Source organism: Mchenga conophoros, linkage group LG11 (genome assembly GCF_057382185.1).
Source record: "Mchenga conophoros isolate Kocher_MC1m ecotype Shallow Benthic linkage group LG11, M_conophoros_male_GT1.1, whole genome shotgun sequence".
Taxonomy (NCBI): domain Eukaryota; kingdom Metazoa; phylum Chordata; class Actinopteri; order Cichliformes; family Cichlidae; genus Mchenga; species Mchenga conophoros.
The window spans coordinates 26,326,501-26,352,398 of NC_140536.1; the positions used below are offsets into that span (position 1 = coordinate 26,326,501).

General features: G+C 41.9%; 2 protein-coding genes and 1 pseudogene across 3 annotated transcripts; all 3 read right to left on the reverse strand.

Annotated features, from left to right (window-relative positions):
• Nucleotides 1–238: 238 nt before the first annotated feature.
• LOC146564295 (meiotic recombination protein REC8 homolog) lies at nucleotides 239–9,499 on the reverse strand. Its single transcript, XM_085290208.1, has 17 exons — nucleotides 9,288–9,499; nucleotides 6,869–6,937; nucleotides 6,651–6,793; nucleotides 6,499–6,574; nucleotides 6,289–6,409; nucleotides 6,115–6,190; nucleotides 5,061–5,128; nucleotides 4,910–4,988; nucleotides 4,695–4,818; nucleotides 4,435–4,612; nucleotides 2,895–3,096; nucleotides 2,369–2,520; nucleotides 2,202–2,247; nucleotides 1,224–1,302; nucleotides 1,042–1,131; nucleotides 835–944; nucleotides 239–550 (listed from the first exon to the last, which is right to left on the reverse strand). Exons 1-17 carry the CDS (start codon nucleotides 9,341–9,343, stop codon nucleotides 447–449), a joined length of 1,773 nt encoding a protein of 590 aa, XP_085146334.1. The 5' UTR covers nucleotides 9,344–9,499; the 3' UTR covers nucleotides 239–446.
• A 128-nt stretch (nucleotides 9,500–9,627) lies between these two features.
• Nucleotides 9,628–22,835, reverse strand: setdb1b (SET domain bifurcated histone lysine methyltransferase 1b). Of its 2 annotated transcripts, none has more exons than XM_085291983.1 (25): nucleotides 22,677–22,835; nucleotides 20,899–21,102; nucleotides 20,620–20,783; nucleotides 20,483–20,526; nucleotides 19,795–19,921; nucleotides 19,544–19,711; nucleotides 19,250–19,451; nucleotides 19,092–19,165; nucleotides 18,798–18,988; nucleotides 17,859–17,988; nucleotides 17,586–17,772; nucleotides 16,123–16,236; nucleotides 15,720–16,023; nucleotides 15,360–15,621; nucleotides 14,314–14,404; nucleotides 14,090–14,206; nucleotides 13,780–13,949; nucleotides 13,471–13,695; nucleotides 13,212–13,382; nucleotides 12,047–12,177; nucleotides 11,857–11,876; nucleotides 11,606–11,724; nucleotides 11,192–11,442; nucleotides 11,004–11,092; nucleotides 9,628–10,000 (listed from the first exon to the last, which is right to left on the reverse strand). In XM_085291983.1, exons 1-25 carry the CDS (start codon nucleotides 22,691–22,693, stop codon nucleotides 9,883–9,885), a joined length of 3,690 nt encoding a protein of 1,229 aa, XP_085148109.1. In that variant the 5' UTR covers nucleotides 22,694–22,835; the 3' UTR covers nucleotides 9,628–9,882. The 2 variants fall into 2 exon arrangements, with proteins under 2 accessions (XP_085148109.1, XP_085148110.1); XM_085291984.1 differs by lacking the exon at nucleotides 22,677–22,835 and adding an exon at nucleotides 22,427–22,627.
• Nucleotides 22,836–24,490: 1,655 nt separating this feature from the next.
• Nucleotides 24,491–24,770, reverse strand: LOC146564297 (cortexin domain-containing 1 protein pseudogene; annotated as a pseudogene).
• Between the last annotated feature and the right edge of the window lie 1,128 nt (nucleotides 24,771–25,898).

Sequence of the window (25,898 nt, forward strand, 5' to 3'; positions counted from 1 at the left end):
GGCGGTATGATTTTCCACACCCGTCCTCCTCCGCACGCTACATATACTTTGTTGCGTGCATGCGGCGCCCACTTTCGTCACAGAAATAACTCACAGAGGTCACAAAAATTCATTTATTTTGCAGTTCAACAGAACACAGCACAGTTCAACTGAGTGCACAGAACAACAACGACAACACTTCTGTTTGATTGCAGATAAAACAATAAAAATTTTTAAAATATTTATCAGAAATCTCATAAACCTGGTAGCACTAAGGAACAATTATAAAAACAACACTTAATCGCATTAAAAGCTCGATAAAATGCTTTTTAAACCCTTCTCGTGAAATGATCTCTCACAAAACACCGCTTTGTATTTATGATGCTGTTGAACACGAAGTTTCCAGTCTGGCTTTAAGATGGGACGAGTCCGATCAGGAGGCTCAGCGCTGCTTCGCTGCTTCCATGTTACAAAGGCAGATGTATTTCTTCATAGTTGGAGCCACGAAATATGAAGATGTCACCATAAGGCTCATCCTGCTCCACACGCAGCTTCCTGGCAGATAAAGATGCTACCCACCAACACAACACACACACACATAAACGGTCACTGAAGCACAGAAAAGATCTCATGTTTTTAAAGCAAATTACTTTTCCATGAATGTACACAAGTCACCAGTATGTTTGTTCATCAGTTCATTCCTAAAGCTTCCACTAGTGACACTGTTTGTTATTTCAACCTTTATAAACTGAAGGTCACGGGCCAGGGACCGCCACAGCCTTGGCGCTGTACCATTAATACAATTTTAACATGAGTGACATGACAGTTCGATGATAAGTGAAAGTGCCTGCTTACCCAGAAGCCGCTGAAAAACATTGCTGACAGTTTTGCGGTTGACCTCGGGCGGCAAGAGGGACTGAAAAAGCAGAGGCTCTACTTCACCTTCGGCCAATTCTGGCAGCAACCTGGCAACAAACAAACCACATTCCTGTCTCCAAATCGAACTCAAACATCGGGAGACACTAAAGAGAGAGTCGTCTCTGTTTTTCTGCTGGTTATTACCGAGGTGACTCCGCGGCTACTCTCCCAGGCAACTCGTCCGACACCTCTGGGATGTCCCTCAGTGTAGAAATAGACCTGGAGAGAGTGGACCTGCCAAATGATGGGTGCACATGAGTGTGATCGCTCACACACACACACCTGCACATCAACACACACAGAGATCTTCTTTGATATTTACTTACCCTTCGGATAGATATAAGGGGGAGATCTCTCGAGACACCTCTCTCTGGTCACTGCCCTCCAGTGGCAGTGCACCCTGGGCTGGATGTATACATGCATTTTAAAATGAATGCATCTTATCGTATTTTAAAAGCCATTAGTGTTACACGCCTGACCTGACCTCTGACCTCAGGCTCACCCCATGTGAATGCACAGAAGGTTTTAGCTTGTGCCAAATAAATCTGCAATGCTAACACACTGAGGACAAAATGTTACATCCAGTTAAGCTAAAACACACACACACACACACACACACACACACACACACACACACACACACACACACACACACACACACACACACAAACCTGCTAATTTAAACCTAAAATTGTGAATTTCTACCTTTAATTCAAAGACTGTATACAAAGATGGACGTAACTATTTTTATGACACTCAGTAGTTATTCAGGTCATGTTGAAGCCTCAGCCCCTTGCTAATTACTAACCGTGGCAGATGGCTTGGAGCCTGGTTCTGCAGGAGGTTTCTTCCTGTTAAAAGGGAGTTTTTCCTTCCCACTGTTGCCAAGTGCTTGCTCATAGCGGGTCATTTGATTATTGTGGGTGTTTCTTGTTTATTTGTTTAACAAAGTTGGGTAGCTTACAGTATAAAGCACCTTGTGAGACAGTTGTTGTGAACTGGTGCTTTAAATAAAACTGAGTGTAACTGAATGTTTGTGATTTGTGGTGTGTTGAACTCATGTGTGATTAGCGAGTGGGTTGGGTGAGTGATTTAAAATTCACGACACTGCACACAGTAGCAGCATGCAAGGTAATTGGTGCTTGAGATCTTAAACCCTTCAGGAAAGTGTTTACTAAGATATCAGGATAGTGCAACTTATGGTGTCGCCCCCTGCTGGTCATGACTTCATCACTAGCTTTAGGTTTTAGAACTGGAATCTACATCCATCTTTGTATACCGGTGATAATCTTTGATAATCTTACCTGAAATATCAAGCATCTCTGATTCTGCCATTTCTCTGAGGACCTGCTTCACGCAAAGACACAAGTAATGAGTTAACAACTGTGAGTGTTTTTCCATCTCCTGCATTAAAAGCCTTTGCAGACATCCCTGCCAATCGCTGCCCACGTAACAAAACGCTTTTCCACACCTCTCTTTCGGGAACCTCGAGCATCTCACGCTCTCTCTCCCTTTCAGAATCAGTGGATTCGGGGCCTCGCTCCCCAACTTGCAGGTCCGAGCCCGAGAGGGGTGTGACGGTTGCACTCTGTCTCCATAGAAACTGAACCTCTTCAGGCAAGACTGCAGGGGAAAATAGCTTCGTGGTTTATTTTTGAAAAGGTTACTTGAGTCACACCATTAATAGAGCTGCAGCGGCCGCTGAATATAAGAAGTGAGGGGAATAAATAGAATTCAAGGTTCCACGTGAAGCTTTTACTGCAACAATTTAGAGGAGCCAGCATTAAAAATATTAGCAGTTAGATTATTAGAAGCCTGTAATTAGAAAAGAAAGGAGCTCGCAGCATAGTCCATGGCCATACTAGAAAACCAACAGTGCACAGCTCTACCTGATTTCCATCTAATGAGTAAGGTATAAAGGGGGGTGAGATTTAAACAGATGTTTCTGGGGTGACGAGAGGATGCTTCGCTCTATTTTTAGCAGCTGTGATACTGACAGGTGCAGGGCTTGTTGAAGAGATCAGCAGCAGGAAGGATCCTTTGAAAGGAAAGCGGGGCGAGGAGTGGTCGCCTCGTCTCGGTCAAAGAGTCGTCGATCTGTCGCTGCACATCGTCCTGGGAGAGCTGCGTCACCGGGTCAAAGAAGATCAGCTGCCTGCTTCTCCTCTTCCTCTTCTTCTTCTCTGGTGAAGCCACATCCTGGGGGCGAGGGAAATAGATTGACTAAAGGGGACCAGAGATTTGTAAGTTGTAGCTAATTTGCTATTTCATCTAGGGTTTGAGAGTAACGAAATTTCTATTCTCTGTATGTCCTGTACATGTGGCAGAATTGACAAATAAAGTTGACTTTGACTTGACTTTGACTAATGTCTTGTTTTTATGTTATGACTTAGTAAAAGAGGGTTAGGGAGATTTTTCAAAAGGGGGTGGGGGTAGCAAGCCTACAAAATATTCCTCCAGTTGGTGTTAATCTTCCACCAGAATGGAAAGCTCTCAGGGAAGCTTCACACTCAGTTTTAAGACATTTCTATACCTATTCAAGACCTAAACAAAGCAAAACAGTAACTTTCCCTTTAAAACTAGAACTGTAATCTCTGAATAACTGATTCCAAAGATTTCAGCTGGTGACTATGGACTCTATACAGTCTCAGCAAAGTATCATACGCAAGCCACTTTATTAAGTACAGCCATTTAACTTCTTTTTAACACAAACATCTAATCAAATGGAAGCAACTTTGCATATTTAGAATTGGAAGCATTTATGATTCCAGGTTGGGACTGCCTAAAGACAGCACTCCACTGCTGAAACCTGGGATCTTCAGTCTAAAGCTCTCCCAACTGAGCTATTTCAGCATGTTTGGGTAAGTAGGTACAGATAATGAACAAAAAGACGTGTTGAAGTTCAATCTCAACATCAGAAAGAGGAAGAAGAGAGAGATTTAGGTGTTTTTGCCCACAAAACCATCCGTAGGGTTTAAAGTGGGATGGTCAGAAAAGTAGTGATTTAATGTGGAAGATATTTTTTTGCACGCTTTGGGCCCCTCAGAGCCTGAGCATCGTCTAAACACCGCAGCCTACGTCAGTATTGCTGCTATGTCCATTACTTTACAACCACTGTGTGCCCATCCTGCTTCCAGCAAGATAACAAAGCTGAAATCACCTTTTTTTTTAACATGACAATGGGTTTACATCTCAGTCAAACAGCACCGTTGGGATGTGGTGAAACAGGAGATTCACATTGTGGATGTGCAGCCATCAAATCTGCAGCAACCGAGTGATGCTATCATGTCAATCTGGACAAACTTGATTCATTATTTATTATCATTGCTAGCTGCACATATAATCTTACATGTTTGACCTTCTTAAATAGTACTGGCAGTAATGAGAGCATCACAGGGTCTACAGATTGGTGTGCGTGGGAGGGGTAAAGATACTTAATGTTCGTCTGTTAGGGCAAAACCGTTTATAGCTCTTTCTGTTTTTGTTAAATACATTAAATATTTCTGTCATTTAAGTAAAACCCACAAAAGCCAGCACCTCCAACTCCAGACTTCTTAGACGCCTTTCACGTTCCTTTGCTGCAGAGGGCGGAGCAGGCAGGCCGGGCACAGAGACGGGAGTGAGCTGGTCTGAGGGGGGCTTCTCTGCGGGCAGGCCTGGCTCTTCCTGAGGCAACAAAATAGCCTCCTCACTGGAAAGAGTAGTGGGCTGCAACCTGACACATGTAAAAACACACTAAGTGGATCACTGTTTGTCTGTCATGGTATTTTCTGTTTACATAAGTGTCTCTAAGTTACTCTAGAGTGGATCCTGTGAGCTCCTTTGCTCCGTGTTTCTCCAGGTCGCCCTCTCGTTCCTCCCGTTCCACCTCTTTTTCTTGTTCCCCTGCTGCCACCTTTTCTCCCGGTATCTCCAAATCTCCTGTTAGAAAAGATTATAGAGTATGTTATGTCCCATTCTACGTTTTTCTTTTCTTGAAAATGCAAAATCACAGAAGCTTTTTGCTACACACCTTCTGGAAAGTGATCTGTTTGTGCCAGCAGGAAGTCAATAGTATCTGGATGGTCATCAACCAGCTCTGCACCCTCAAACTAGCAGTGAAATAAGGCAGATGATGAGCAGAGATATTACACTGAAGATCTGTTTCCTTTTTACTCCCCTACCTCTGTAACGGGGATACCAACAGGCTCCGCCTCTCTCAGAGTGATGGCCTCTGGAGACACGGTTATACCTGCGAAAACAGAGTCGTGAATACACATTAATATAAAAGTCAGCATCAACTCCACAGAGGCCAGCAGAAGCTATGACTAATCATGTTTAAATTAAAGTGCTCTCCTCTGCTGAGTGAAATTTAGCTGCACAACCCTTCCTGACTCTGAGGCATCACTTTCTGCAAATTAAGTGTTTGAAGGCACTCTGCTCCGCTCTGCTTTGACCTGTCGTTTTCTTTCTGCTCCTCATGTCTGGCTGGATTTGCAGTGTGAGCTCATGCAGGGACGTGCGCATGCTGCACATCCCTGAACACATTTCTACAGAAAAATAAGCCATGTGAGCAGATATTATTTGTACAACTAGTGCAGGTGTATCTGCTTAAAGTGCAAAAGGTTCCTGCTTCTATAGGAATTAAGAAGATAAGTAGGCGCTGCTAAATAAACTTGATTTGATTAACAATATTCGTGCCAAAGATGAAATAAGATGCAATAGTGATTAAAAAAAGCTTTCTGCTCCTTATTTTGGTGTATCTGTATACAGAACTCAATCTGACAGAAATGGTCCTTAAGAAAGACCAACCCTTGGCAACAGCCTATACCTAGGAGGGGTTTTAGGTATGTAAGTAAGTAAGTAAGTAAGTAAGGGACCTTGAGAGAGCTGCGCACAAATAAATCCCCACAAACCTTCATGAACTACTTCGTAAAGAGGAGTTGGCCAAAATTCCTCCACAACAGGGAAAGTGATTTCTTCAAGCTGTTGCTGCTAAACGTGGTTCAACAAGCTGCTGAATCATGTCGTGTACTTACCTTTGCGCTCAATGTTTCTACATTTAGGCTTTTTGTTAAATTAATTATGACAAGATGAAATGTGACACGTGTCGTTCATTTGAGGCTGTATTTAAATGATTTTAAGACCTGCTAAGGTCATTTTTTAGTATGACTTGACACATAAAAAGGAAAGAAAACTAGTACACTTTTTCAATTCGGCGACTTTAACACATCCTACCGTTTTCCAGTGCAGCAGCTGGACTGATCAGTTCAGGATGCTCAGGAGAAGCTTCTCTCAGATACTCCCAACTCATCTAAGAATCAATACAGCCAGAGAACTCTTAGTTTATGAACTAATAAGATGATTTGCAGCTCAACTTTCACTTATTAACTGCTACTATTTAGTTGCGACCTGTATTAGTGTACTGGGGCTGGGCATGGCATCCTGCAGCTGCATCACTCCAAAAAAAGGGTCAGGAGCTCCGTCTGTCTCCTCCAGCAGAGTCAGGACATCTGGCAGGACCAGAGATGGTCTGGAAAACAACGGGAAGCTCAGTGCCAGGAAACAGCTGTTACTTTGAGATTGAACATGAAGGTAAATATGCTGAGCATAATTTCTCACCTGCTGTGGTCATCCATATCAATTTTCTGTGAGGTTCTCTGTTTGACCAGCTGTCCCACAATGGACTGAAGTTCCTCTGAAAGGACAACAAATGAATCAACATCAGGATCAATTATGTCTCTCCTTCCTTCAGTGTGTAAATGCCTCCTTACCCAGAAGAATAGCACACTGCCGGTGGTAGACCACAACGACACCATACTGAAGTTGGGAGGACAGGTAGAGGGAGAATCGGGGTCGGGGCAGACCTGGACAAGGTGGTGCGACCCGCTCCAGCACGTAGTTTATGATGTCGTCGCTGGATGAGCATTAACTTCATTTTAATATGCAAGCAAGCTAAAAATGTGAGAAAGTGACTCAAATTACTTCTTACCAGGTGCTTCTAACGTTGATTTTCAGGAAATCCCGGCGGGGAACCTTGATGCCTTTCGTAGCTGCCAGCCTGAAATGGGCACAGGGGATTAATGATGACTCATGTTTTATTTTACTGAAGATGGAAATCAAGATTAAAAGCTAAAGAACGAATAAATAATGTATAATCTTTTAAACTGTGACAGAAAAGAACCAAAGACAGTCTGTGGTTGGGAAAAGTTTATGGTACCATTAACACGCGATTCACCTCCCCGTCCACTCGCTGTTGTGCTCCATTTTTAGAGTAAAACTTAGCAAGTATCAGCTAAAAATACCAATAGATTCTCATAGTTTTGACACCCTTTGATAGTCATTGTTGCATTTGGGCATTTTCGCTTTTGTCACATTTCTTGTTTGAAAATATTCAAAATATTTTCAGTCAGTGAAAGGTCTGGTCTGCAGGGAGGCCAGTCCAGCACCTGAACTCTTCTACTATGAAGTCATCCTGCTGGAATAGATGCAGTATCTGGCTCATCATTATCATTGTCTTGCTGAAATATACAAGGATTTCCCAGAAAAAAAAGCCTCATCTGGATGGGAGCGTATGTTGCTCCATAGGTAGCAACATACGCCATATGGCAGCATTCCCATCAGACATGCAGACTTTTCAACTGAGCACTGATATGAATGGTCCCTCTCCTCTTCAGTCCAGAGGATGCTCCATATATGTTTTTTAATAATTTGTGGCTGGCACACTGAACTGTGTTGAACTTAAATGTTTCTGAGCCCTGCAGTGATTTGTTTTTGGCAGACTCACATGTTTTTCATGTAGCACCGCCTGATGGCCAGAAGATCACAAGCATCCAGTTTTAATTTCCAGCCTGTTCCCGCCTTGTGCACAGAGATTTCTCCAGATTCTCTGAATCTTTTAAATTTTATATACTGTAGATGATGAATTATTCAAAGACTTTGCAATTTTCATTGAAAAACATTACTCTGAAATCCCAGAAAGTTGATTCTATTCATCTGGACGTAATGTTTTCAGTGGGAGAAATGTTTCATCACTCATCCAAGGGACTTCTTCAAACCTTACGAACATCTTATAATTCTGTGATTGCAGCCATTCTCCAACTCTCTGTGAATGATACTCATGGCTGTTGATTAATGGTCATGCATCAAAATGTTACTCTGAAATTGTTCCACAATTTTGCAGATGCATTTTTTTCCAGATTGATGAATCTGTCTATTTAAGATGCTGTTTTAATGCTCAGTTACGTTACTCTGCTCCGCTGCCAATTAAGTGAGTTGCAAAATGTTCCTCCACCTGTCTCCCCCTCCAGTCCAGCATCTTCCAGATATGTTGCTAACAAAAATTCAAACTGAGCTAATATTTCACATGATTAAAAATGTCTCAGTCGAAACATCTCATGTGTTTTCTATGTTCTACAGAGAGTAAAATATGGGGGTTTTAAAATTTGCAAATCACTCCATTGTTGTTTTTATTTTCATTTTACAGCCGCACAGGTCAGTGAATTCTTAAGTGTACTTAGGACAAATGTACAAATGTGTACTTTTTTTTTTAAAAAGTACACATTTGTGTATGAAAAATGATTGACACATTAACAATTTACCAGTTTTTTACCCTTTAATAGATGCAGTTTCATTTGCTTTTCAGCTAAAAACTGATCGAAATGACTTTGATTATCATATATTTTTTTCACGGTTTTAAAAATGTCTGAAAATACCTTGAATAAATACAAAGATGGGAATGCCCTCATTTTACGATGTATGTAGCCTTTGATCTCTCAATCTTCAAAGCTAGCGTCTTTCATAAACAAGGCTTCAAATACTTTAAACTTGATGTTTATGTTTGCTTAACGTCAGCTGCACCTGCACCGTGCGATCTTTTTTTTTTTTTTTTTAACACATTTAAATATACATATGGACTCAGAGGCAGAATGTGAGTTTTACATGCATAAAAATGTTGGTAAAATGTATGTAAAATTGATAAACTCCCCCCAAAACTAACACACAGTGCACCGGTTATTTTCCTTGTGAGGAAGTACATACATTTAATTACTTTAACGGGTCGACAGAAACATGCTTCTGTTAGGCTTTTATAGACTAAAATATTAATATGTTTAACCACTTAAAATGTACTTAAACACCCTGTTTTCTCTGGGTAAAGGAAGACTGGAACGTAACCATCAGCGAGTCTGAATGTTTACTTCAGGGGTTTGTGCACATTAGCAACATTTTCCCCCCAGATTTAAGTATATTTATGATTAGAAACTAGTCTAAAATACCCATTTTCCTATTAAACGTAATGATTTTTAAAACATCTTATCAATAATGTTAGCTGACATGAAACGGCCTAATTAGCCTACTGCAAGCACTGTGGAGTACATCTATGTGTCGATTTTAACCAGGTTTTTACTCACCAGATGGTAGAAAAGCATCCTGTGTGACGCTTTAAAACTGTGGGATAGTAAAACATTTCAGCAAATTTTTTGATAAATCAGTTAATTAGCGGATAAAATCCGATAGATCACAGCTTCCGATCTACATCAGAGCTGATTCTCTCCACTGTGAGATATGAATGTTGTTTGTTTATTCTTCTGAGACAGGTGGTTGGTCAGTGCTGCTGTGAGAAATGACAACACTTGTATGATTTGCTGGTCACTCTGAGCGCTTGAAGTAACATTTAAAGAGAAATAGGCACACAAATGTTAAAGCTCGATTAAATAAAATATCAATACATTATTAAAAACGAACAAAAGGTCATAATACAGTTATTTTATTGTGAAGGGTTTGTTTCAATTCAGGACCTTTGGTTAGTTTCACAGAGAGGACATTTTATTGAGATGTAGAGGAACAATAAAATCAAGGCAGTAGTAATAAAATGTAAAATTTGAATTAAAAAACAAAACAAAACACACAACTCAAACCCCTCCAAAAAAAGAACAAATAAAAACTCGGGGTACATTGTTGAGAGGGTTCCTTAGTTTAACTACAGGTAATGGAGGTCCCTGTGGATCACAGCAGTCTTCCTCGGCACTCGGTGGAGCCGCAGCAGCAGAGCAGGACCTTACCCTCCACGCTGCCCACCTCGTAGTTATAGTCCCAGGTCAGCTCTGTGCCGGCCCGGATCCTCCTGCACGACGACACAAACGGTGATGTCAGTGCAAGAACAAAACGTTAAGATGTTGTTAGGTACATATTCATTAACGCAAATGTCTAATCAGCCAATCACATGGCAGCAACTCAATTCATTTAGGCTTGTAGATACAGTTGAGACAACATGCTGATGTTCAGACTGAGCATGGCACGGTTCTTGTTGCCAGCTGTGTTGGTTTGAGTGTTTCAGAAACTGCTGATCTTCTGAGTCATCAGATATTGATCTATTAGAGAAACTGTGTGATGCTATCATGTCAATATGGACCAGAATCTCTGAGGAATGTCTCCAGCATCTCGTTGTCATGAAGAATTAAAGCTGTTTTGAAGGGCAAAAGGGAAGAGCAACCTGCCCTTTTACCTTACAAAGGGCAAAGGGGAGCAAGGTGAAGTGGCCAGATGAGTCTTCATTGTACGTTCTAGCCTTGAAACTAATAGTGAGAGTGGTCGACTGCTTGTTACAGAGTTCCCAGTCTAATGCCTCTCTCTTTCCCTGCACACACTGAGCCACAAGTGCTGTTTAGGCAGGTGGCATAAATCCAGTCCATTGCTGATAGGAACACCTTTCCGCAACTGTAAAACTATTCCTGTATGATCCGATGGCAGGCCTAACAATGACACAGCAGCGCCACCCTAAGGTTGCATTCACACAGAAAACAACACAGCATCTGTTTTTCCACTCAAAACTCCAGCCTGTTTAACAGAAAGCAAACATTCAGAGTAGTGCAGTCTCAGTGTTAGACATGATTAAATAATATAATTAATAAAAAAAACTCATCAAGATAGTTATGGATGATGGCCTCTCGCCCTGTAAGAGAGAAATCCCCTAAAATAAAACGGCACATATGTTGAACTTTACTCAACTTTAAACACACCTTCCTGTCAGTTTATTTGTAAGGATAAAGACAAGAATTCTACTGTTTTGCAGGCATGTTCAAGTACAGAAAATCTTGGATAATCTTTTCCTCTGTTTCAAAACTCACTTGCTGGCAAAGAAGGCAACCCAGGGAAACCTCAAGTCATGCGTGTCTACAAACACATTCTGGACGAAAAGGTTCGGACTGCAGCTGTGCTGTAACACAAACAGAGAGCAGAGGTGACGACGTCAGAGGAAAGTAATCAGAGCGGCGCTCAAGTAACATAAAACGATCACACAGCAGCAGATTCATACGTTGAGATAACGTCCGAGGTTTCCTTCCAACTTGGCATCAATGATGTAACAGGACTCTTCCCCATCAAAGAACTGGCGGGTGTTTTTAGTGGGAGTGTTGTCTCCGCCTCCTCCCGTCTGCCCCTGCTGTCCTCCTTTACCTCCTCCCGGCCCTCCACCTCCAGGCACGCCTGTTTTTACCATCATCCCGTGGCTGTTTTTCAGGGCGATGCCACGAGTAGATTTCACAGCCACCTGCTTTTTAGTCACACCTGATCCAGATGTAAGAAAAGAGAAAACCAGTGGAAAGTTACGATAAGTGTGATGACAAACAAAAGCAATTCAAGCTAAGATAAATCTTTACAGATCAGAGTGCTACATCTGATAATGCGTTAAGACCAGTTAAAACAATGAAACCGACAACCGACTCTTTACCTGGCGTTGCTTTCTCTTTGTCCTTGTTGTCATCGGATCCTGAGCTGATGGTCTGAACATCGTCACTGTCAGACAAAGTCATCACATCCTGCTTCTTCACCACTTCAGGCTTCACTGGACTGCAAGAGATAAAAAATGAAAGTCATCTCAACAGAAATGCTTTCCAGCAAAATGAGCTCAAGCACAAACGTGTGGAAGCAAACACGGTCTAAACACCAGTGTAAGCATGTTAGTGTGAAATCCAAACAAACCTCTTGTTATCTCCAGGTTCCTACGAAGAAAATAGAAAAGGAAGGGTTATTAATAATCACGCAACATGTTCATGAAGAAAAAGAGCCACCTTTTACCATTCAGCCTTTTCCTGTACTAAGATGAAAGTAGGACTACAGCTTTATTTCTGTGTATTCTGTATATTTCCAACATTACGTTGTCTTTAATAACCTTTTTAAGCCCCTGGCTCGTTAGCCAGGAAGCCACTTTGCTTTTTCCCGTCTCCTCTGGCATAGATGGTGGCTTGTCATCATCTGTTCCTCTGGCTGAGATGCTCATTCCATCTTTACTATCTTGACTCCCTGAGGCAGAGGAGGAGAGAGACAAGTGTAAAAATACAACACAGAAATCTTTCTGACAGAATTAATGAGGAAACACTGCAGGAAGTGAGGCCGAAAAGCTTAAATGTGTTTCATACAATCCGTACAAAGGTCGTCCCTAACTCCCACTGTGTGGGACACTTCCCACTTAACCAAAACTACACTCACATACACTATAATGCCAAAAGTATTCAAACAGTCATCCAAATCTTTGAAGTAAGGTGCACCAATCACTTTCATGACCACAGATGTGTAAAATCAAACACCTAGGCATGCAGACTGCTTCTCGGAATATTTGTGGGTCGCTCTCCTGAGCTCACTGAATTCCAGCGTGGTACTGTGATAAGATGATACCTTTACAAGTCCGCTCATGAAATTTTCTCACAACTAAATATTCCACAGTCGCTTGTTAGTGGATTTATAGCAAAGCGGAAGTGATTGGGAATGACAGCAACACAGAGCGGGGTCAGCGAATGCTGAAATTCTTAGTCCGCAGAGGTCCGCAACTTTCTCCATAGTCAGTCACTACAGACCTCCAAACTTCATGTGGCCTTCAGGTTCGCTCAAGAACAGTTCGTAGAGAGCTTTATGGACGGGTTTCCATGGCCCGAGCAGCCGCATTAAAGCCTTACGTCATATCCATGGGAATACAACACAGAAATCTTTCTGACAGAATTAATGAGGAAACACTGCAGGAAGTGAGGCCGAAAAGGCCTCACTTCCAACATTAAAATATTAAATCCTATAGATTAGGTATTGGACGTCCCTCAAGCTCATGTGTGCGGCAGAAGAGTGAATACTTTTGCCAGTATAGTGTATGCATTATAAGAATAACATAAGAAAACACTGTTGATTACTCCATCTCTAAGAAAAAAAAAAAAGACCCAAAACATAAAAAGCATTAAGTCACTGACAAATCTTCATAACGAAGCACACATACACAAACTCCTCATCTATCTAATGTGAACTGTCCTTTGTGTGAAACCCGTTACACTACAAAGATGCAGCTGGCTCACCTTCCTTGTTGCCTTTGACCTGCCCACGTGTGGTGTAACTCCTCCACACCGAGCTGGAGCTGTAGTAGCTGTCCTTCACAAACGTGTCATCTGAACTGTCGCTTTCATCTTCACTCTTAGACTCTTTGTCCTCATCCTCATTGCTGTCGCCTGACGAGCTCGAGCTTTGGGCTGTAAGAAAAAAAGAAATGTGAGAAATTATATGGAGAATAAGAAGCTCAACACCGCTTTGATCTCTCGTGTTTGGATTTAGACTTACTCTTCTTAGCTGGTCGCCCCACAGGGTTAGCTGACACTAAAGCAGAGGGCTGGATTTTTATCCTGGATACATCCACGCCGCTTCCCTCGCTGTCTGAACAGTGAGCCTCGCTCTCATAGCCCTCCTTAAAGTTCTCCACACTCTCTATGTGGTCCAGGTTAGCAAAATACTCATCACCCATCTCAAGACCTTCTTTGTCAGCAAAGTCATCTGTCAGGATTTTACCTGGTGAAGCGGCAGGAAAAAAGGCAAATAATTAAGTCCTCTTGCAATAAAGTCATCACCTGAATTTAAAGTACGCTGCCTCACCAGCATAAATGCACACAAATGAGCCTTTAGCTACATCATCCAGACATCTGATTCCCCAGCCTTTGTTCTGGGTCTTGAAGAGTTGGAGACGGACCTGCAGGCCGTGCTGCACCAGCCGGTTGGTGCACATCTGAGCGTTACATTTGCATCTTTTATTACACTCATAGATCCTGAGAGAGAGAACGGGTAACAAGAAGAAAGAAGAGATAAGTGCCTCTGAAGAAAGACGGCCCAATAAACTCAACAGTAATTATGGTCTCGTGAGGTACTAAGGGGAATGAGGGTTCAGTATTGTTGTTCAGTGTCTCACCCTGTGGGCAGGCACTCCTCCAATCGTTTGTACGAATATCCTGCGTTTGGGTTGATCTGTCCCCCCGGTGTACAACCTGTAGCCTGAAGGGTCAGCTGGTGGCAGGAGCATTTGGATCTGTAATTATGTGATAACAGGTATTAAAACTCAAAGACACATCCTCAGAGCTCTAGAAGTGGGAAAAATATGAAAAAGAGAAAGAAAGAAAAAGCTGCTTCACTAACTTGTCCTGACAGCCGTCGGTGCAATCGCAGCCGACAAGGAAGTCTGCACTGGTGTTGATAAACACGCCATCTTCAGGAATACGCTCTTTACCTTAAAGAGAGGACAACATGATCTATTAGCCTGTCATTACAAAGTAACTTTGCATTAATGTGGTGTCGGAGTCATTTTTAAAAATGAATTTTCACATTAACAGTACTCTTCACATTAAGTCTTAGTATGAGCTGCTGAGTTATTGACTTCAAAAGAAAATCACAGTCGAAAAAGTGAACATCACATCATATAATATCACAAGAAATCATAAAGTTTTCCTAAAGGGTTTTTATCCACATATTATGCATAATTTATTCATTTTTTGTTAACCTGTAGTGTATTTCACATCGTGGTTCACTTTTTTGTGAAAAACTTAACACAACAGATGAATCAATAGCGACTAGAACCACCTTTATCAGCAATAACTTGTTGCTTCTTGTTTTTCTATGACGTCATCAGTCCCTGACATCTATGTGGAAGAATTTTGGCCCACTCATGTTTCCAGTATTGCTTCAGTTCTTTGAGGTTTGCCTGTATTTCACTGCGACACAGCATCACTGCTTGTTGTTTTTCTTTTTCAGCCATTCTGTTGCAGATTTGTTCCTGTACTTGGGATCATCTGCATCAGAACAGTGATAGCCTTTTCGCTCTTACCTCCTATGGGAGCAGTAAGTGCATACTTAAGTTTTCATACGACACTATGCATTCTGTGAAAACTTGTGCTTTACTCGACTTAGATTTTCAGTAACCCTGTTAACAGTATACTGTAATGAGAATGTAGGGTGTCATAATGAATGAAAATTGATGTTATAACCAAGTTAAAAAATGACTTTGTTGGTGTTGTGTCTTGGCTCATATGTCATCATCTCATATGTACACCTACTACTTTCCAAGACCACTGAAAATGCTCTGTTAGTTGCCATTTAAAACAAAGATTTGTCCTTAAACCCAAAATCCCACCCTCAACAGAAAAACAGTCTCTGTCCCTTTATTATGATTTCAGTGTTGTTCTTACTGTAAGTTACTTCAGGAGCAGAGCTGTTATCAATCTCATTGACGCAGGAAAGTGGAATATCCTCCTTTCCTGCCGTGATGTCTGGAATGTAATAAAAGGGCCTTTGTGGCTGGAAGGGACGATCGACGAGCACGTAGGGGTCCAGGCAAAACATCTCTAAGAATATAAAGTCACAGTTCGTCTGGAAGAGGTACTGCTGGATCTCGGCCATGTTACGCAAGCAAAGTCCACACGGAGCCTTGTAGATGACGTGGAAAGACATCTGAGGAGTGGACATGCAAAAGGTAAGGGTTACCTATAAATACAAAAAAAAAAGAAATACATTTGAAAGTCGTCAATCATGTTGATGTTCCTTATCACCTTGCGGTTGACTTTGCGCCGTCCCGTCATGCGTCTGAAGTCATACAGCAAAGGTGTGAGGAGCGGGTTCTTCCCTCTGTGCATGCTTGTTGTTGCGGGCCGGACGCGCTTCAGACAGGCAGGCTGACATGTGTGCGCCAGATAGAAGATGCGGTCGGTCGGGGCGCGATACGCCGGCTGGTGTGGGACCTGGGCCACTGCGTGGGGAATAGCAGCAGGGACTGTAGTCAGCGGGGTCATTTGTCTCTGATACGTTTGTGTGAACGTGGGCGCCACAGGGTTTGGGGCATTCAGCGCTCTTCCGCTGTGGATTGACAGGCAAACAGGGAAAAGACAGAGAGTGAAGTTAATGCTTTCTGTGCTGAAAGACATGGCTAGTTTAATGAACACAAGGTGAACTCACCCTGAGAGGTTGCTGTTAGTGGATGTAAGAGACTGCGTGACTTTAGAGGCATGTGTGCCGCCCACCCCAGGAACAAATGGAGAAGTACTCTTTCGGGCCATCTGATGTTTATTCCTTCAAGTCAGTGAACAGGGGGAAAAATGCACAAATAGTCAGTTAAAGGAAAAAACAATCCAACCCCTCTGCATTTCTATACTTTGATTCTTAATATTAGCTGCTTCTTAAGGGATGATGTTTAAAGGTTCAGATGAGTTACACGGGCAGAGCTGTGTAACTCATCTGAACCTTTAAACATCATCCCTTAATAAGCAGCTAGCCCATCTAGGTTAAGCCATCACAGTTCACAGGTTACTGGCTGTAAAACGATTAAAGTGACCTGGATAGGTGAAAATTCATTAGGCATTCAATGTGTTTTACTAACAAGTTTTAATAAAATCTGATCAATATTTTAGGAGGAGAAGCAATTCTTGGGAGTTTGCATATGCTCATCAGTCCTTCAGCTGTTCTTTAGGTCAATTTATTTGCTGCAAACTTTTAAACCTTTATCTTTCACTTTAAAACTCCAGACTCATGATGTCCCAACACGTATTCGAACATAGCTGACCAGACAGCGATTGCTCTATGATGTTTGGTATGGAGATGTGAGGGCAGATTTACGAGAAATTTAATTACAAAAAAAGCACAACTTTTATAAATTATCTGTAAAACTAACCACACCTACAAGCGCAATTTGGGGATTGTGTTTGCCATTTTACCCCCTTTAGTAAATTTGGCCCATGGAGAATAAAATTAGGGTCATTATTTTTTGTAGGAAATGATTCAAATAATGTAAAATAATAATAATAATAACAATAACTACTATCCTTATATTATGGTAGTCATTTAAATGGTGGTATCTTGGACTCTCTTGGGTTCATTATATCTGTTTTCTAGTTTTTCTTTCCACCCTATCTCTGGGAGGAAACCCACACAGAAAGACACCGACCAATCAGGAGGCTCAAACCACAAACCTTGTTGACATGATGTGACAGTACCACCTCGCCCACCTGCTGATAATCCTGTTAATCTAAAAAGATTTGTGTTCTCTTTTGAGCTCAAGTACAAATACATAAATCTAATCCCATGCTGACTGAGGAAGCGAGTCACACCATGTAACAATCCCACCCACACATTTCTTTTCATTTAGAAACATGTCACATCATGTTGGTGAAATAAAAACCTCATTAAAATCTGCAACATTGCAATCAGCAAATAAAACGCTTTGTAAAATATTATAAATCTAATAAAATGGAATTGTTATCTCACATGAATTAAGAGTTTCTCGGCTTCTTATTATACGTTTTACTTACTTTACAAGATTCTTGTTTTAATTCAAACTGGCATGAAGCTCCAACTCTAAATTTCCCTCAACTTTTACTTTTTTTGAGCCGAATAAAGCCGACATGTTTATAAGCATCACTCACTGTGGCAGAGGCTGTGGAGGAAGCGCGGGCTGAGGGCTTTGTTGAGGTTGCAGCGGCTGTGGGCGCTGCTGAAGCTGTGCTGTTGGTGAACTCTGGCTGGTCGAGGGCTGCGGCGCTTTGACCGGAGACGCTCCAACATGCCCGTCACTGGTGTACTGAACTACTGGGCCTTTGCTCCTCAACGCCCCTGCAGACAGAAAAATGGAACAAGTCAAATTAGAAAGAAGCACAAACAGAAAATCGCAAGTGAGTGGTGAACGCTTGGGTTTTTACCCATGTTAGGTCTTGTCCTCTGCTGGCCAGCTAGCTTCTTCTCCTGGGTGTTGGCTGTGGTCATCTTCAGATTGAACATCGGCTCCAGCCTGGTGGAGCCTCTGTAGATCCACTCACTCCTCTTATCATCCTGTCAACAGCGGGCAACACAGACAGTTTAGCCTCCCAGCTGCTAAGGTGTCTGGTGACTTTTTAATCAAGGACTCAAACGGTGTAGTTTTCATTTGTAAATCCATAAGGAGGCGTGCCATGATACACCTCTATTCACAATAATGGCAATAATTAATTTGTAATTATTAGAAAATGTCATTTTTATCATCGTTTACATGTTGAAAGGTTGAATGCCGTATGCAGCTGAAGAAAAAAGAAGCCGACTGCCTCACGGACTAAGCTGAACTTTAGTCAAAATTAAATTGAAAGTAGTGTGCGTTTTAGGCTGATGCATTTTATCTAGTAGCAAAGTTTTAATTAGAAGAATTCAAACTCAAATATTTCACTGCAGAGTAATTAAATGGGGGATTTAACCATTTATCCCTTTTATTAATCTGATCTTATCTTATACATCATTACATTTTGCAAGTCCATGCAGATTTGTTTTGGCCAAATATTGCTCATAAATGGCTCTTTGGAGAAAACTCTCCGCTATCATAGAATTAGGCCTGTGCCAGCCTATATTGCTCTGGCAAGTATGATTTACAGGCGACTTTGCACTATGCACAAGCAAACATCCTCTTAGGTAAATTAAGTAGGGTAGTAAAGTATATAGATTTTTTAATGCAGAGATGGGTCATTGCAAGTGAGATGTGAGAGAATTTGGATGCATTTGTTTTTTTATCTAGTTTCTGTGCTGTGTGACTTATTGTTTCCATTGACTACAAGTCAGGAATAAAGATTGATTGATCATTGACTAAATCAGTGCTATTTATAGTGCAAACATACCAAGAAGAGGATCTTCACCAAGCTGCCATCCACCTCCTCCACTTTGCTCTTCCACCACGTTCCCTCCCACTCTGTCTTGATTATCTGGCCAACCTTTAGGAGAACCATTGGCCTGCTGGGATATGCAGTTATGTATTCCTCGATAAAATCTCGACATGATGCATCCTCTATGTCCTCCCAAGTATGCCTTACTGTAAAAACCAGAACAAAAACTCTTAAAAATCAAATATTCCAGTAAGTGCTACTTATTTTCTCTTTTAGATAAACAAAAAAATTTGAGAGAAGGGCTCTTACATGGTCGGCAAACTGGGTAGAGCTCAGGCAGCGTCACATATGAAGCATACCCATCATCAAAGAAGATCAGAAACCTGAAACATGTGCAAAGGCCTTTATAAAGAAACCCAGGCAATCAGCACCCCACAGCTCTTCAGATTTTTGACCATCTAACCCACCTCATGCGGTTCTTGTTGTTGGGCATCTCTGCTACTATTCCAGCATAGAGCCACACCAGGTTTCCATCCTTATACTTGGCGACTACACGAGCACCAACGTACAGACTCTCCAGGGTGGGGTTATAGTCAAAAGCCACATGATTTCCAGACAGCAGACTCTTGCCTTTATCAAACTTGACTTTATACTTGAATGTACCATTTCCTGAAGACAGACAGAGGGTGTGGAGCATTAAAGACAAAGCAGACACAGCCCATGGAGTAAGAACCTGGCAGAAAAGGAAAATGATAACACACCAACTGGGTTGATAGCAACGAGGGTGCCTTTGTGCCACGTCTTGGTGCGCTTCTTTCCCAGAATGCTCATCCAGATTCTGAGCTCATCTTCTGGCATTTTGGGGTTTGGTTGGCCTGCAGACTGAGATGCTTGAGATATAAACACGGCAGGTGGTGAGCTGTGGCTACCTAAAGGGCAGAAGAGCAAAACACATTAGAATCAGTATTTCAACAAAAGCCTGAAGAACGCAGCAGCACTTCAGTGTGTTTACCTGACTGAGTTGAGGGCGGTACTGGGGAACGGAGCAATGCCGCACTGAGTGGTGGCTTGCTGACCATTTGGACCAATTTCTGCACCTGCTGGGAGGTTTTCTGCAGCACTGTGGAAGTTTCCTTTACCTGGCATTAGAAATAAAAAAGACACTTTAGCTTAAAATGGGGCTTTGGGGGATGGTGCGTGTGAGCACGACTGGTAATGTCTATTGAAGGAAAAGTTTTTTTCTTGTCAGTTTGATAAACAATAATGTATTTTAAGTCTGGCTAAAACTCCACTTAATATGTGGAACTATATTTTTTTTTAACCACTGTCCAGGTGATTTTCTTTTCCCAAAGTTGTTCACATGCAGGAAAATCTCTGGTCCTGTCCGAGGTGTACTCTACCTCTTGCCTAATAACAGATCAGACAGGCTGTCCTAGAAGCTCTTTTTCTAGTTATAAAATAAAAAATTAGTGACAAGCTATGAAGGAAATTGTTTCGGTTAATCTGGATTAAATCCAGCAAGAGAGACAGTGTTTTGCTTTTCTCAGAGGCTTTATTGGTCACGTCCACCAATCCATTTGTTAGATGTCAGGAAAAACTGAACCAGCTAAGAGCTATCAATCAGCAAAATGAAAATAATTCAACCGATCAACTCTCCTCAAACAGACAGATATAACAGATCAATACAGCAATGCTCTCACCACTGGATCTTTGACTGGAGTTAGAGGCTTCTTCGGCGGAACCACTGAAAATGAAGGATGGAAGAAAAACAAATAATTATTAGGCATAATCACTCCATTACATACATGCATATTCATAACTAAACAGCCCGACTTACAACAGCCAACAGCAATAACGTCATCGTCGTCGTCATCGTCTATCTCGATGACTTCAGAGGACAACATGGCTCCGCCTCCCTCGTCCTCCGAGCTGCTCTCTCGGTAGACGAGGCCGTTCTTTCGGTAAGTTGCCTTCACCAGTTTCTCACACTCCAGTACAGACCTGAGGAAGAGGAGGGAGGAAAGAAGTGAGCGGAAAGTGTAGAAGAGTTCGTTTGTAGACCAATAAAGACACAGCGTTTGATGAAAATAAAAGAAATATCTTAATTCCCGCTCACTGGTTGGCATCACGGAGAAGCTTCTCTGTCCGAGCCTCCTCCTCCTCTTTCTGCTCCACCCATTCCTTCAGTTCTGACAACTGAGTCTTTTTCTTCTGCACAATCTCGCTCTTCTCCACAGCTTCTTCAATCCATTTCTTCAGCTCGTCCAAAGAAACACCCAACTCTTCCTCCAGACTGGAGTCCCAGCCGTCCACCTCCATTCTGAGAAAGGAGCACAGAAACATGTCGGTGTGTATTTATTACTCCTTCTTCCAAAGATTCCTTTACATTTGCCCGTTAACGTTCTCTCGCACACAACGTAGGATTTTTCAAGACTGACATTGATATTTGGTGATAAAAACTAGAATATTCTGATATTTCAGCTGATATGTTGCTTTTTTTCTTTCAGACTCATGACACATAACAAATACTGAGGAAATTCGCTTATGTGTAGTTAATCATTTACTTGTGCAACAAAAATTGAGTTTCCATATGTAACTATTACATTACTGAGTTTGTAATGTGCTGTTTTTCATGATCACGCCTATAAAGTACCACATTTATCACATCAACACACACACAAACAGTAACCACCAGTGCATCTCTGATCCTCCGTCTCTATCAGCACTCAGGTGCTCTTTGAGGCGAGTCCAGCTGTGCCTGGGAAATTTGTGTCAACCAAACAGTAATACTGTAACTGCACAGAAAGTCATGAATGAAATTTAAATTCACTGTGTTACTACACACCAAAGGCCCTGACTGACACCTTAAACTTGATACAGAAGAGAATAACACTGTGAGGAGGTGAAACTGATCATCCTCTTGTGTGGAGAAAACCACATACACACAAACTGTCAAGAGGAACTACTCCAACAGTCAACACGGTACCGAGGAAGTTAAAGAGACACCTGGAAACCTGAGATCCTTCTGAGAGAAACTTTGCCTACTGTAAAGTGTTGGCTCCAATTCAGACTGACCAGGAAAGTTTGTTGGATTGTGAGGAAGTGTCTGATAAGGATACACATGTAAGCTATAAGCTAATGGAGCTGAAATCACAGCCAAAGCTCATAACTCCAGGTAACATAAATGCTGTTTTCTGCAGATATGAGCTGGTGTGCATGCTTGTGCAGTGCATGTTTGCAGCATTCGCTTCACCTTAGCATACAGAAGCCTACATGTTCCTCTGTGGCGAAGACAGAACAATTAAAAACATCAGCGAGAAGCAAATTTTAAAACTGATTTGACGGTGCAGTTGATGCTGGGCATGCTCACATGAGTTGAAAATGCGACTATAACATGTCACGGCTGGCTTTGTTTATATGCTACTTCAAATTAGAACCTACTGTTCGGATAAAAGCAGCAAAGAAAGAAGCAGTTTGTAGTAATAGCACATGTAATTATTTTAAAGTTAAATGTTTAATCGCCAGTTTAAATGATTATACAGCAGCTGCATAAGTGAATACACTAAGCTGCTACTGGATAGCATGCAGGGAGATGCACTGAATTAAAAATCCACTTAAATGATTTCAATTATTTCCAGTTTTACCCTAGCCTTGCTGCTGACCGTCAAAACTGCATTTGCGTTTTATTCAGTTGCAGAGGAGCTGAGAGAAGCCACACAAGAGCAGGACACACGGGAGCGCAGGCTAGCTCGTTAGCCTAGCATAGAAAATGTCTCATCTGCTGAATAAGTGAAGCCTGCGACTGGAAAAACCAACAAACTTGCGTGCCGTGAAGCTGCAGTCAAAGAAACGCCTGCGCCTACGTGTAAAATTTCTCTCAGAAACAGGACTCACCCTTCAACGGTTTCCATCCTCTTGGCTCGCAAATATTTGGCTAACTAGCCAATGCTACCGGCTAGCTACAATGGGGAGTGCATGCTTTGTTTGTCAGGGAAACCGAGGTAGGCGGTGTTAGCTCGCTTGATACGTTCGGGTCAAACCCGCCCAAACGGGTTACCCAGGTTTAAGAAAAGTGCAGTCCGGCACACGGGACGCAGAGAGATATCCCTCCTCCAAGATCCCATAAAAATATGAAACAAAGAACCTGATTTATTTAGGACAACAGTTATATTTTCAATCGTTGCCTGGTTTTTGTGTTTCTCTTTACATAAATACAGACATTTCCATCATGAATATATACTGAATAGGGCACGAAATTGACCAGAAACTACGAAAATGAAGGGTCACTGAGTTGAAATTTCCTGGGGAGGACCACAAAACTCCCAGAGGCCTTCTTTTCATCATGATTAAAAAAAAAATCTGCTCCAAAAGTCCTAAAACAAACAAACAAAAAATCAAGCCATTGTAACGTTTTTATTTATACCCAGTATACCCAATTTTCCAATGGCTGTTTCCAGCAGGATAACACACCATATCACAAAGTTGACAGTGAGTTCACTGCACTCAAATGACTCAAATAGTCACCAGATCTCAGTCCAATAGAGATGTGATGAAATGGGAGACTCGCCTCATTGATTTGCAGTAAACAAATCTGGATCAGCAGCAACTGTGCGATGCTATCACATTAATATGGATAAAAATTTAGAGTAATGTTTCCAGCACCTTGTTGAATCTATGCCATGAAAAATTAAGGTAGATCTGAAGACAAAAGAGGGTCCAACCCAACCCAGTAGTAGCAAGGTGTACCTAATAAGGTGTCTGGTGAGTGCAAAGCAATTATATAATTAACTTTGGACTGTTAGAATGAGTTAGTCTCTCCTGACAGGATCACTGGGTGTGAATTCCTGTATTTGAAAGAGTGGCTGGAAGCGGCAAAGCATCACTGTAACACAAACTAAACGAAAGGAAACAAAAACAATAAACTTTTGAAAAATATTAAAAACCTAGAATTTTAAAGGTTGGCTTTAACAGATTGTGAAGTCAGTTTGTGAAATACATCCGGAAGGCTATGTGAGCTGAATATTCACATCATGTTTATTATAAAAACCACTGTGGACAAAGAGAAGCTTTTCAGTTTTTCTTCCACATAGACACCATCATCGACTTACTGACACCTGCTACAAGCTAACTTACTTCCACAATTTCTTCAATAATAAGTCGTTTGCACGAGAGTTTGCGCAAACAGCTCAAAAACATCGTGTGGCAGAATTTGGGGAATGAACTGAACATCTGTTTTGCATTGAGAACATCTGCGCTCTATTATCGTGGAAGGGAGGGGATTTGCTTTTGTTGCAATTAAGCAGCTTTTCACAGTGTACTTTCTGGTACAATGAACAGATTCCACTTCATTCTTAAGAATCACCCGAGACTTATTGAACTGTTTTTCCCCCTCATAATTTGTCCTAGCATTAAAAAGCTATGAAATATTTACAGAAACATGTGGGGCACTAATGCATGTTTCAACAAATCACATTATGAAACATGTTCTACATTTTAGATGGACGCTTACATGATTAGAAGGTGCAGATGCTGTTGGCATAAGTCTATCCTGCTGCCGTAGGGTAGAAGCTTTATAAAAGTTCAAAGAGGGTCTCAAACCGCTCAGCCCCCTCACTCATTCACAAAAAATGCCTGAAAATATTCTGTGGCATGTAGGATTTTATTTCTGTTATCCCATCTGTACAGCTTGAACTGGTCTCTGGTCTCCATCACTCCTCCGTTTCCTCCTCCTGGTATGTCGTTTCAGAGATTGCGCTGTAAGGGTCCAGCACCATCTGAGCACAGCGGATGATGGTCACCAACAAGAAAAAGCAGAGGAGGAAGAAGAAGAAGAGGGCAAACCCGAGATCTACATCCACATCCAGCCTGGCCACAGGGAGGGCTGGAGGGTCCATGTTGAAATATCCAAATAAATCCAAAGTTTATCTGCTTCACAGTTCTCTTCTCATCTGTTGGCTTCGATAAAAGTGCCTCCTTCAGTTCGTCACGTATCATCCAACTCTTCTTCTGTCTTGGCTGATTTTCCTCTCTGCGCTGACACCTAACGTCCTCGTCCCGAAGATAAGATTTACTGATGGACACACGGAGCTCCATTTGGCTACCGTGTCCTCTATGCATAGTTAATAAGGAGTTTGGTAACAATCAGGCCGTTCCTGAGATTAGGACACCCAGGCATCTCTTTAGGACATGAGGCCTTTACAGGAGATTACACCCGCGTAGGATCTCAGTTCTCAGCGCAAGGTGTAGATAGATGACAACAAGGAAGAAATTGTGGCTGTACACAGTTTTGTTTTGTTTTCTTTTAATCTTGCTCAAGTGAAGTGAGCAGATTGAAATCCTCCAATCTGCTGTGCCACGTGCCCCTGCACAGCAGCATGACGTTTGGGCCACTTTATGGCCTGAAAGAGGCAGAAAGATGAGAGCACAAGATGGTCAAGATGGTCAAGAAAAGGGAGGGAAAAAAGGGTTGAGGAGGAGAAAGAGGATATGATGCCTTAGTGGCAATCCACTTGAGAGGGTTTGGAATTTGATCCTGACCAAAAAAATGCAGATTGCTTGTATTCTGATGCCACTAACAGACACACAAACACACAACGAGTAAAGTGACTCTACGTAAATAGCAGCGAATCCAACTAAAAAGTCTGATGAGGAGGTGAATTTGTTGAAACGATACTGGAAAAACAAGATTTACAGCACATGCTGTCACTCAAGTGCAACCCAAAGACTGAAGAGGTGACACAGTAAACCTCTCTTAGAAGAGTTGTAGCATTGCTACCATCCGTTTTCACCCCCAGCCTGTGAAAGAGAGGAGGGAAGGACGAAGGTGGAAACTGATCCCAGGAGATACCTGCAGATATCTCAGTCTTCACTCATAAACAGAAAGGCGAAAGAAACGGGATACAATCCGGGCAAACGTGGTTTTTGTTTTTCCTGCAAATACGAACACAAAATTGTTTAAAGGAAGCTCAAGCCAGGATGGATGTAACTACAACAGGGACTGCTGTGTGAATAGACCAATGCCATAAACTGTGGAAATACAGTAACCCCCGGGATTATTTGGACAGTCACATAGTACTTTTGCCTCTGTGCAGCATCACGGTACATTTTAAATCAAGT